This window comes from Vicia villosa, linkage group LG3, assembly GCF_029867415.1.
Source record: "Vicia villosa cultivar HV-30 ecotype Madison, WI linkage group LG3, Vvil1.0, whole genome shotgun sequence".
NCBI lineage: Eukaryota > Viridiplantae > Streptophyta > Magnoliopsida > Fabales > Fabaceae > Vicia > Vicia villosa.
In genome coordinates this window covers 187,664,720-187,678,437 of record NC_081182.1, presented here as the reverse complement: position 1 = coordinate 187,678,437, position 13,718 = coordinate 187,664,720, and the positions used below count along the sequence as shown (strand labels likewise).

Sequence of the window (13,718 nt, the reverse complement as noted above, 5' to 3'; positions counted from 1 at the left end):
AGACTTCTTTCTTCTAGAAACACTTGAGACATTTGAAGCAGCAACTTAAAGAGAAGTACACATGAGATCCTCTTTCTGGTTAACATTCAGCATTCTTCAGAACTACTGATGTTATTTTAGAAAAGGATGTGAATATTCTTTCTGGCGTGCTAAGCATATTTATGACGATTCTTCAGAAAACAGTTCTGAATCAGGAAGAGCTTCTAATCTGCACACTCAAGAAACCATTAAAAATAAAATTATTTAAGTATAAAATATATGTGTTGTTATCATCAAAACTTAAGGCTTGAATGCAGAAGAAAATCATGTTCTAACAATCTCCCCTTTTTTATGATGACAAAACCATGTATTTTGATGTAACAATTTTACAAAGTAATGTCATAATCGAAATAGAGTTAAAAAGAAAAACATCCCTTGATTAGTGTAGCTCCCCTCTAAGTATAAGACTTAAAGTTTTAAAAGGAAGGGATATCTGAGCATTGTTTAGAAAACTCTCCCTAAGTTAAACAATCTCCCCTGAATCTAAAACTTCAGACTTTATCAAAAAAAGTGGGGTTTTCTGATCTTGATTAGAATTCTGATTGAAGCAGTAAAAGTGACATATCAGAGTTGGCTTTATTAGAAATTATTTCTTCTTTATAACTTTCTAATCATCAGATAGGTTCGTCAACAACTTGATTTATCAGATTCTTCACAATGTTTGAAGTTTGTTATCAACACTTGATTTCTTAGAACATTCTATATCCTAGAATTTCCTTTATCTTAAGAGTTTAGTCAACATATCCCTTCCAATCATTAAAAGTTCTTTATAACAACTTGATTGTTTGAACTTTCTAAACTTTAGAAGTTCTTAGTTCATTTATCTTTCTTCTGATATGCTTCAAACACATTCTAAACTTCTTTATATATATATATATATATATATATATATATATATATATTAGAAAAGCAGGTAATGAGGTTTAGAATATCATCAAAATCATCAATATCTTTCTCCCCTTTTTTGTAGTGAGATTTTTAACTTCTTCATCAGTCTTTTCTCTCAATGTAGTTCCAGATGAGGCATAAATAAGCATTTGAGTGGATATTGTCAATCCTCTCATAAAGTGCATTAGCAGACCCATTGAACTCATGTTGTGGTTTAGGCACTTGCAGAGTAACAACTTAAATCTTTCCCACACATCTAACAAAGACTCACTATCTAAGAAAACCAATGTTTATGTTTTAATTAAAATTGACTTGGACTTTTCTAAGAATGCATTAACTAAAACGAGTGCTACTAATTCAAATTTTAATGAAGATATTTGCATGAAATTTTCAAATAATAACAGTTGATTATTTTCAAGCATACTAGGGAATAGGGATTAAGTCGGTAACTTTAATTTGAATTGCTATTAGTAATCAACTTTAAAAGGTAATGGTAATATGTAACTTTAGGGCGCAAATTAAGAATTAAATATAAAATTATTTTATTGAAAATTAAATATTAATTTTATTAAAATTTAATAATTAATTTTTATTATATTTTCATTATAAACATTTTATCTTTAGATTTCTTAACATGTACCACAAAGAGAAATGTTAGCATTTTCCAACTTTAAAACAAAAGATCCTATACAATTTTTTTATAGTCACTTTTATAAGTTAGGTAGGTTTTCAAAAAGTATTATTATCATGTATTGAAATAGGGAATTTATGAAAGGTTAATGATGATTATGGTGGAAAGGCTTTTGGAACAGTAGTGACAATTTTAACGCACAAGTTAGTAGGTAAATGAGATGAAACGTTGCAAGTATGACCGAAAGCGTACATGAGTGTGATTCAAAGTCACACTATTTAAGAGAGGCATTTACATCCGTTCTTGATTTATCTGATGTGGAATAGGGACAACCACTTGATGCATATCATCAATCTTGATGGAAGGAAGAACATGCTTATGTATGGTGCTGTAGATGATGGTTCACCTGTACATAAGTGATTAACGTACTCATTTATATTATTTGTTTTATTCTAGTCCTTCTCGGGTATTGTGATCAAGTTGTACTAGAAATAGGTGTACATGAATGAGCTTGAACTCGAATAAATAATCCACCAACTAATTGATTAGGTCATTTATTTGGTTCATGGATTGTTTCCAAATTTACACCATTTCTTGGCCTATAAATGAAGAGGTTCGCTATCATTTTAAATCACCTAGAAAACATAAGAAAACCTCACTTTTTATTTATCTCATCACCTCTCCAAATCATTATTGTTTTCTCACATATTTTAGTCATAATACTTTGAGAGTGTTCTTGAGTCACAAAGAGGATATTGTTTTGGATGGGGTTTTATTGTATATTTTCTAAGAGTAGATTTTTCTCTTGAGTAAATAATTCTTCCTAAGGAAGTTATCAACTTCTAATCTTCGTTCTTCTAATGAATTTTCTGATGAGTAGTTTAGAAACTACTTTGTTATGATAGCATAAGAACATCAGAGTCGTAAGAATCAGAACCTTGTCTTTCAGAAATTGTAGCAACAACTTTTCTGAAATACGAAGCTTGTCTTCTGATCTAGAAATAAACTATATCTGGAAAATATAATATATTTGATCAGATAAAAAAGAACGGGTCCAAATGATGTTTCATTCATTAGTATTAGAATCTTTCAGAATTAGAACAATGTCTTCAGAGATATAAAGCAACATCTTATCTGAGGAAAAAGTCGTAGTCTAGGGTGAAAGCACGTCTGGTTCACAGGTCTTAGTATCTGAGCTTTGAATCTTAACTTATGATCTTAATATCTGATGTCTGAGATCTTGATTTCCGATCTTGATCTTTATCAGCTAATTTGATTTTGTCTTCAGATTTAGAAGCGACAGCTTCTCCGACGAACAAATCTTAACTTCTGATCTAGATGTAAAAAGCTTTCCTTTGACATATTTAGAACCTTGACTTTGTCTTCAAAGTTAGAAGCAACAGCTCCTCTGATGAATAAATCTTGACTTCTGATCTTTTGAAGCAAAAGCTTGTTTCTGGTGCAATCTTCTTTTCTGTTCTAGGAGCAAAAGCTTTAACAACCTTCTTTCTTCTCGAGACACTTGAGACTTCTGAAGCAGCAACTTAAAGAGAAGTACACATGAGATCCTCTATCTGGTTAACATTCAGCATTCTTCAGAACTACTAATGTTAGTTCAGAAAAGGATGTCAATAGTCTTTATGGCTTGCTAAGCATATTTCAGATGATTTTTAGACAACAGTCCTGAATCAATAAGAGCTTCTAATTTGCACACTCAAGAAACCATTAAAAAAATTGTTTACAAAAAAATATATGTGTTGTAATCATCAAAACTTAAGGCTTGAATGCAGAAGAAAATCTTGTTCTAACAATCTTCCCCCTTTTTGATGATGACAGAACCATGTATTTTGATGTAGCAATTTCAAAAGGTAATATCATAATTGAAATAAATTTAAAAAGAAAAACTTCCCTTGATTAGCGTAAGCTCCCTCCTGAGTCTAAGACTTACCGTTTTTAGAAGGAAGGGATATATGAGCAGTGTTTAGAAAACTCCCCCTAAGTTAAACAATCTCCCCCTGAATCTAAAACTTTAGACTTTATCAGAAAAGCGGGGTTTTCAGAGCTTGATTAGAATTCTGATTGAAGCAGTAAAAGTGATATATCAAAGTTGGCTTTATTAAAAATTCTTTCTTCTTTAGAACTTTCTAATCATCAGATAGGTTTGTCAACAACTTGATTTATCAGACTCTTCACAATGTTTGAAGTTTGTTATCAATAGTTGATTTCTTAGAACATTTTATATCCTAGAATTTCCTTTATCAGAAGAGTTTGATCAACATATCCTTCCAATCATTAGAAGTTCTTTATAACAACTTGCTTGTTTGAACTTTCTAGACTTTAGAAGTTCTTAGTTCATTGATCTTTTTAACTTCTTCATCGGTCTTTTCTTTCAATGTACTTCCATATGAGGCATCAATAAGAATTCGAGTGGATATTGTCAATCCTCTCATAGAGTGCATTAACAGACCCATTGAACTCATGTTGTGGTTCGGGAACTTGCAAAGTAACAACTTAAATATATCCCACGCATCTGACAAAGACTCGCTATCTTCTTGGCTAAAGTTCGTAATTCCAACTTTTCTTTCGACATACTGTGCATTTGAAAAATATATTTCCAATAACTTATCTTCCAACTCTTTCCATGTTTGTAACGTCCCATTGGGAATACACTGCAGCTAGTCTTTAGCTCTACCAATTAATGAAAATCCAAACAAGCGTAATTTCACTTGGTCACCAGTTATATTTGTTCCTGGTGGTTTGCATATGGAGTAGGTCTCATAAAACTTGACAAGTTGTTCCCAAGGATCATGAATGGGCTGGCCGTCAAATGGGTTATCTCGTAGGCCCTAAATTATAGAATTCTTAATATCAAAAGTCACTTGGTTCGGCGATTGGAATCCTCATGAAATTTGATCATTTTGGGTACGCCTAGAGTAATCCCCAAATGTATGACGTGGTGGGTCTTCCATTTTATGTTCCTCTTTTTGTTGGTGTTCAGCTAACAAGGCTTTTATCTTTGCTTTATGAAGTGCTTGTGCGGTTCTTTTTATCTCCAAATCCAACAGTAGAACCGTTGGATATGAACCTCACATAAACACAAAAAATAATATCTTAATAGCACTGTTCGATGCAGAATAGAGTAGAAAATAAAATCAAAATTATAAAATAAAAGAAATAAAAAGAAACAAAATAAAACAAAATAAGTCGCACATTATGCCTTGTTAAAATATCAACAATCCCCGACAACAGCGCCAAAAACTTGATGGACAATTTGTTAGCAAATGTACTAGTGTTGTTATCGAAGTAATAAAAATAAATTCTTCTCCACAAGGATTGCGAACTTAAAACAAGATACGTTGTGCGATATAATTAAAAATAGTAAATGAGGGGTTTTAAGGTTCGTTTTTGTAGAAAGTAAAAGAGAGAAGTTTTTATAACAATTTTGATAAAAGCTATCAGATTTTATTGTCAAAATCCCATAGTTCTTCTTGATTAATGAAAGGGGCATTAACAGACATGCAGTGAATACAAAGTTACACGACTGATTAAATCTACCACTACATCCAATCCCTTGGCAAGCACACTAACCTATGCATCAATTCCACGATCCCTCAAGCCAATTATAAGGTCAAACTAGGCAACAAAGCTCGTTAATCCCTAAGTCACCATTCCTAATTATACTATCCCTAGTCAATTAGCAAATTTAACAATTAAAGTATGTCAGATAAATAGCCCTAGGGTTAGTAGTCACTATTATCAAGATCAAATTGAATGTCGCAACAAATAATGAACGTAATCAATAACTGAATAATAACAAAGGTTCAAAGAAATTATATTAACATCATCCAATCATATGTCCCAATCAAATAGAAACAGATTCATCTTCAAATAAAACCCAAACTAAGAGAAATCTAAATACTTATGTTGAAATTAATCAATACCATAAGTGTAGACTCGAAAACCATGAAGAATCACTAAAGCATAAGCCCTTCAATGGCTTTATTGGCCTCCAAAAGCTCTAAAATTTCCCTTAAACGTCTGATCGCGACTTTGTCATACCCCAATTTTTGACCCTAAGATCCTATATCATTCACATCTCAATCACTAATCAAGAGCTTCACTTGGAAGTTTTGTTTATGGTGTTGCACTCACCTCATCAATAAGAGGGACCATCAAGCACCAATGATTGTGTATCTTGTATGCTTATACTAACCCAAATACCAAAAATATTGCTTTGTTTCTTTGTAGGCTTTTGTTTTGTAGGTACCAAGTCAAGACATGCAATAAACAAGGCATTTTTCATATTTTTGACTGATGAAATCGATTTCCCTACTGGGTAAATCGATTTCCCTGCAGCAATCTTCACCAAAATCACATTCTGGACAGCATGAAATCGATTTCCCTCCTGGGTAAATCGATTTCCCTAGTGTATTTTGCGCCAATTTCTCTTCTGGAACAGAGTGAAATCGATTTCACCCCTGGGGAAATCGATTTCCTTCAGGCAAAATTCAAAAAAATATAAGGAGGGAAGCTTGACATCATTTTGGCACCTTTTTCTTTGATCATTTTACCAATTTTCCACCTCATCAAAATTAACTCCTTCATTAAACCCACTTAAACCTCATTTTACCTTTTCTTACCATTTAAACACCACTTTAATCATCAATTAAACACAAGCTAATTACCAAAGGCCAAATGACCAAATTGCCACTACTCTTGCTCCAATTCTATAAATAGAGGCCTTGCCTCTCTCATTTCTCAAGCTTTGAGAGCCAACAAATCCCTTGCAATTTCTCTCCTCATCCCTACCAAATTCACCAAAGCTCTTATTCCTTTCATAAAGTTTGTGAGTCACATCTTGAACCTCACAAACTTTGAGCTAAACCACCATCCATTTCACTCTTTTTTCTTCAATTGTTGAGAGATCAAGATTTGTGTTGGTGATTCTTGAAGTAGATCCAAGTTTGTGCAAGATTTGGTAAATTTTCTTCATCCTTTTGGTGTATCATGATGTAGATCCTTTGTGGTTTGTGTTCAATGCATCTTTGATGCTATATTGGTGCTATTTGTTGTTGATTTGATGGAAAATTCGTGCTCCAATTGATGTGTGATCATAAGGTGTTTGTATGTTTGTTCAAGTCAAGTTTTATGCCTCTAAATGCTGTTTTTGCTGAAATTTGCACTGGTCAAATCGATTTCCATAAGGCTCAAATCGATTTCCTGCTGAGCGTGACTTGTTTTTTCTGAAAACTGCACTATGGAAATCGATTTCCCTCTGCATGAAATCGATTTCCTGCTGGCAGAATGTGGTTTTTTGCCTTTTTTATGCTTGTTTTGGCTTCCTACTTCCTCCACTTCATTAATATCATTGGATCTAGGATGTTGATAGGTTTGAAATGACCTAATCCATAATATTAGATGAATGATATTAATGATAGTGTGAGTTGATTATCTTTTATGTTTTCATTCTTATTTTCATCTTATCTTTCTTTTGATCGATGAAAGTCTTGACATCTTGAGAATTCTATGGATTCTTGATGAAGACTAGATCAATTTGTGTTCATTCTTATCTTTTCATCTTATCTTTCTTTGATCGATGAAAGTCTTGACATCTTGAGAATTCTATGAATTCTTGATAAAGACTAGATCAATTTGTTTCTATTCTTATCTTTTTCATCTTGTTTTCTTTTGATCGATGAAAGTCTTAACATCTTGAGAATTCTATGGATTCTTGATGAAGACTAGATCAATTTGTTTTCATTCTTGTGATTATCTTTTGTGAATTTTATTCTTCTTCCTCCATTTCATTAATATCATTGGATCTAGGATGTTGATAGGTTGGAAAGAACCAAATCCATAATATTAGATGAATGATATTAATGATAGTGTGAGTTGATTATCTTTATGCATTTTACCTTCTCCTTCTCCTTTTTTCTTTTGATCGATGAAAGTCTTAATACTTTGAGAATTCTTATGGATTCTTAGTAAAGACTAGATCGTTACCTATTTTCTTTTCGTGCGGTATTGCTTTCGGAAGGCGATCTACATATCGTTCTTCTCGCATGCATTAGCACATAAAGTTTTGACCGGCCTCGTTGTAGGGTGATTTCTACATAAATCACTTGGCGATCTGCTTAACATAGCGCAATATTTCGTGTCCCGAATCAAAAAGATCAAACATGGAAGAGAATTGTATGCGGTTGATTTAAGACTTGTGGAGGTTTTTATCGTGTAGTCGCTATGATTTTATCAAGCTTCTGATAAGCCCCATTGACTTTAAATCCGAGTACATCATTCACTCACCATAGATCTTCATACTAACTTTGATAACATACTTGACAAGTTTCAAGATGGTTATCTTTAACATTTAACAACTAACTTTAATTTCCGCACCTTTATATTACCGCTCTTTATATTACCGCTCTTTATATTTCTCGCCTTATCGCTTTACTTTATCATTTCATCATATTTACTTTCCGCCATTTTCTCTTTGTCCATTTGGACGTTTATAATTCCGCTATTTTCTCTTTGTCCACTTGGACATATGTTTATGCTTCTGTTATTTTTCTTTTGTCCACTTGGACCATACTTTATTTTTTCGCTAAAACACTAATAAATAACAAAAATCTAAAAAATACATAAGGCTCTCTTTGGACTATCGGTTACTATCCTTAGCAATTTGGAGATTCGGACTTATGGACCTAGTACCTCTGGACTCATTCTATTATTATCCTGTGATTGTTCTGTCCGTCTGGCATTGTGCTGTTGTATGTTTTTGTGTGCAGGTATTTCCTTGAAAGCCCTTGATGGTTAATTCCAAGGCATTGAAATAAGGATTTTACCCGAAAACAGCCGTTACTCTGCCCGATTTTCATCAGAATCTTAATGTGCTTAATGCAAAGTGGTGCTAAGACAATAAGTTCATCTGGATCCCCAAGTGTTAATGTGTTGGTATTGATAAATCCAAAGGATGGGAAAACTACCTTGGCTCTTAATGTCAAGTGTTGGCTTCTTATTTGGTTAGACCGTTTCTTTCCTTAGCTTTTATTTTATGCAATTAGGTTAGCCTCTTCATCTCCTCCCATTCTTAAATTTTCAAAATCTTCTCTCTTTTTCCAAAACATTCTTATGTTTGCAAACCTTTTCAAAAACCTTTTCTCAAAAATATCTTTCGCCCTTAGTGGCTTTTCTTCAAAAGTTTAGACACCGTTAACTGTCGAAACGAGTGGTTATACCCCACGATTTTGAAATTGATTGATAATAACGAGATCTTTTCCGCGTGAGAGAGCTAGTGGCATACTCGTTGATTTTATCCGAGTTGGAGCCCTTCTTTCATTTGCGATGCAAAGAACTTGTTTGGTTCTCATGCTCAAGATCAATGGCTGAGTATTTCTCTCTAACGACACCAAAGTGTTTATTCGTTTTTTTAAAATGCGTTTTCCCAAAAGCGGAACTACATTAGCTCTGACTTCTCCATTGCACCAAGGAGGTATGTAGGCCCAAAGCTTAACGCTTTGCCGAGCTTATTTTAAAAATAAAACAAACCGTTTTTTAGCACACACACAACACAGATTTTCAAAAAGGTTCCCGTGGAGTACCACGGATATGAGGGGTGCTTTAAACCTTCCCCTCATATAATCAACACCCGAACCTGAGTTCTCTTTCTTGTTTTTTAAAAACAAAACTTTGGGTTTTTCGTTCTTTTCCCTTTTCCTTTGAAAAAATAAAGCGCGGTGGCGATTTCAAAACGGAATATTGATTCGAGTCAATCCCATGGCTTCGATGTCAGATTTTCCCCGCTACAGAAAAATGGCGACTTCACTGGGGATCCAGTTTTAAGCGTGTTAAGCCTATTTTTGTTTATCTGTGTGTTTTTATCTGTATATATTGTTGTGTGCTTTGTTTGTTATTTTCTTTTTTTTTCTTTTTGGTGCTCGATGGTTCCTCTGTGATGAGATAAAGTTCTAACCCGAACTTTGGTGAGTAACTTGAGATAGGAGGTGGTAAGACCAATAGTCGCATGTCAGGAGCAATCCTTACCATGAGCGTCATATGGTGGAACCCCAATCAGTGGAGGCCTCATGGAAGGTAGTAGAGGTTGTTACGAATCATCGTGATAACGCTATTACTTTCAATAGTGAGTGTCCGTAGAAGCTGAATGGCCTAGAACCCTTTTAACCAATCTAAGCCTTTTTAGGATGTAGTGCAGAAACAAGATCAAGTACCAATTTGAGCTTGTTGTCATGCGATACTACGCTCAGACGAGGTCTTTTTAGGCATATTATTGGCGCCCATGAGCAATTGTGCGTGCCGGTAATATCCGATAGAAGATTGAAAACTCTGGGAACCTTTGTAGAACCCGACTGGCAGGTACAAAATTCCCTAGATCACTCCTTGTGGGATGGGTAGACCTATGGCTCCATGCTCGTGACGTCGAACCTTTGAACTATGATCTTATGTGACCTTGCATGCTCTTGATTGTGGTTGATGCATAAACCATGCATTCATGCATCCATGAAAACTCTTTTTCTTTTGATTTTCAAGGAACTTAGAGGTCTTTCCTTGTAAACATCATAAGTTTCATCAAACTCAATGGATCTTGGGTGTTGATGGGGTGAAAACTCTAATCCACCAAAGTGGATGATTGATTTTGATGATAACTTAATCAAAGCTTTAGTCCAATGTTTGAGTGTTTACAAGTTAATATCTTAAGTTCCTTGAAACTCAAAAATTAAAAATAAAAAAAACAAATTATTTGCATTGCATGCATCATTCTGCATTTGGTCTTGCTCTCTAAAGAAGTTTTTTCCAGAGCCTTATTTCCTTTCTCCTGGTATCATCAGTGCAACGCTCGTGCTAAGAAGAAATGGAAAGTATCAAACAAGAGATTCTTGAACTCCGCAAAGAGGTGGTTACTTTGAAGGCTGGTATGGAGCATCTGACTGCTCTGGTTGAGGCTCTAGTTGCTGCCCAAGTCAATCCTCCTATGATGGAAGAAAGGATGGCAAAGGTCTTTCTTGAAACTCTGAACTCGTTCTTTCCCAAGGGGACAGTAGTCAGTACACCTGCTGACTTTCACAGAGAGGTGGGTATGAAAGCGCTTCTAGAAAAGGATGTCCGAAAGGAATGTTTGTTTGAAGAAGGTAACTCAGCTGGTAGTGTGAAGAAGTTTGGTAATGACTTTTCAAAGAAGAGAATCAGGGGAGGAAACAATCATCATCAACATCATCATGTTTCCTATATCATTCCTGTATCCAATTCAATTCATGCAACTCCAGATTATCAGCAAAGTACTCGTCAACAAGCTCCTCCACTGAATGAGCAAAATCAATCTCGAAAGCCTAATTTTGATCCTATCCCTATGACCTACACAGAATTGTTCCCTGCTCTAATTCATAAGAATTTGGTTCAGACAAGGTCACCACCTCCAATTCCAGAGAAGATTCCATGGTGGTACAATGCTGATGTTACTTGCGCTTTTCATCAGGATGCTCCCGGACACAGTTTAGAAGATTGTTGGGCTCTAAAGGTTGAAGTTCAAAGATTGACTCGTGCTGGTATTTTGTCTTTCCGAGACATTGGCCCTGATGTTCAAGCCAATTCTTTGCCAAAGCATGAATGAATCACTATTGATGGTAGCCTGAAGTTTGAAAGATGTTTCCTTCAGCACAAACCCAGATGGAGAAAGCCTTCTCAGTTTTTTTAGTATTCTTACTGATTTTCATTTGTAATATTACTTGTTTTTCAAATGCATTGTTTGCATGTAGAAACTTGTTTATTTTTGAATGTTAATGCTAATGCAACAATAATGTTTGTCTTGAAGTAATCCATTCGTTTCACTCATGTTTATTTGTTTTTATGCATTATGATACCAATTGCTTTTGCCAAACTCTTGCTCATGCAAAGATTGGAGGGAGGATGATGATCTGAAAACGCAAAATTTCTGGTTATATGCTCTTGAATAAAACCCTGCTGATGATGTACAGGCATTGTTTCAAATTCCCAAACACCGGAGATATAAGGAAGATAATCCCTTGTTAACCCCTTTGAGCCTTGAAGTAGGAGTTTCTTTTCTAAACGAAAAAACCCTAATCTTTAACCTGGGGCAGGGTAGTCTTCAGTTATTTTGACCGAGTGTTCATATTTCAAAAAGGATTGTGCATCCAAAGGTCAAGCATGTCATATCCACATCAATGGTTGGATCATGGGAAACCACAATGGTTATTCCCCGCGCATCAAAAGGCTGGAAAATGTGAAACCACAATGGTTTTCCTCCATACGCCAAGGAATGAGGCAGTCACAACCCTCTCAACAAGTCAAGACAAAGTCAATGTCACACGATTTGTTCAAATCAAAAGAATAAAAAGGAAAGAAAAAAGAAAGAAGAAAAAAGCTCGCTAAGTCAAAAACTTGAAAACAAATGACTTAGGCAAAAGTTAGAGCATCCCGCTGGACGACCAATTAAGAGAATTAGTCCAGGCAAAAGTTAGGGAAATAAAAAAAAAAAAAAAAAAAAAAAAAAGAGAAAAGAGTGAAAAGTGAAAAGAAAGGACTACAAAGCAAAAGTCCTCAACAATGAACAAATCTCTGTGAATACAAAAATGAAGACAAAAGGGTGACTGCTACTCCAAGAAAGCTTCATCAGGTCGTTAATGGCACAAAATCCTTTTGAGAGGTGAATACTCATGTTGAATTAACTGAACATAGGACTGGAGAACATCACGAAGTTGGGGTGGGCTAAATAAACTTTGAGCCTAAAAATCCTTTTTTCTGAAAACCGTGAACCAGGCCACGTTACAACCCTCAAAAGTCCTAATTGAAGCAGGGTTTATTTCGAGAGCATACTTAAACAAGAAAGCGTTCCTGACTCCTATCGGTTATGCTGAAAACTTGTGTTGGTATCATATGCATAAAAAATAAAAAAATCAATGTCATTCCCTAACCAGTGATTCATTCACAAGGTTTTGTGACATCTTTTCGAAACTTCAAGACTTACATAATTGTTGCATTTTCATTATCATTCTCAGAATAAACATTTTTCTGCTTGTAAACATTTGTTTGACATTCAGGAAGTTTACATCTGATCATCAGTAGAAAACTAAAACATTGCCAAGGGCATGCTGTTTTCCCAGTATAATACTTTTGCAAGTTTGATTACCATCATGGGGCAAATCTCGAAGACTTTGTCGAGTAAAAGAATGTGCCAAGTTTAGTCAATCTGGGGCAGTTACGTCGAGATTTGACAAATCTCTCCAAGAATCTGTTGATCTGGGGCAGATTATTCCAAGTCTTCATGACGCCAAGGATCTCTATGAACCTTTTTGAGGTAGTTTCCTCTCATAGAATACGTAGTCTGGGGCAAGTTGTGAATCAGAAGTTACCTTGATCATCTCATTAGCTTGAAGTACAAAGGTTGTTGCCATGATTAATCCAGAGTATGTCACTCTCTACCAAGAAGTTTTGAGACAACGGTTGACTGTTGGGTTTTCTTTCTCACCTTGTGTTGAGTTTTGAACTAAAATCCCCCGCATGTTAACTAGTTTGCTTTGATGTTAACTTCTTATTTCCTCTGCAAGTTCATAATGGTGATTTTCTCCAAAGAAATTTTCTCTGATTCCCCATAATAGAGCTTGGGGTGTTGCCCGATCTTTTGATAAGAAGAGGATGATCTGTAAATTCCTCGCAGAGACTGATAATCCCCAATGAGTTTGTTCCTCGTGGAAGAATTTTGCTTCGGTGTTCCTCCTCATCTCATTTGTCAGGATGGAATTAATCCCCAGTTGAGTTTATTCCTCAAAGGGCAAAGCTTTGTTTGGCCGTTTTTGTCCAGTTTGTTCTTGGAGCTGAACTTTGGTCTCTTGCAATACTATTTTGAACCTCTCTAGGCTGGGAAACCTAGATTGAGAAGGCATTTATTTTGCACCTCTTGAGGATTCTGCTTTCCCCAATAATGGAGAATTCATTTGTGATTGATGTTCTTATCAGATATTGAAAGGCTTATTTCCCACCAGTGTTGTCATTGCACTCCGTTGGAATTTGTACTTGAAAGCAAGAGGCAGGTTCTGTCTTTAGCATGTTTTGTTGACAACAAATGCAAGCCTCTTTATTTGAGCAAGTTTGTATGTCTCCACATATCAATCTTATCTTCAAAGCAAGTGAT

At 35.0% G+C, this 13,718-nt stretch overlaps 1 protein-coding gene across 1 annotated transcript; it reads left to right on the top strand.

Annotated features, from left to right (window-relative positions):
- The first annotated feature begins 6,155 nt into the window (after positions 1-6,155).
- LOC131662684 (uncharacterized) lies at positions 6,156-11,397 on the top strand. Its single transcript, XM_058932532.1, has 2 exons — positions 6,156-6,536; positions 10,402-11,397. Exon 2 carries the CDS (start codon positions 10,425-10,427, stop codon positions 11,178-11,180), a length of 756 nt encoding a protein of 251 aa, XP_058788515.1. The 5' UTR covers positions 6,156-6,536; positions 10,402-10,424; the 3' UTR covers positions 11,181-11,397.
- Positions 11,398-13,718: the final 2,321 nt, after the last annotated feature.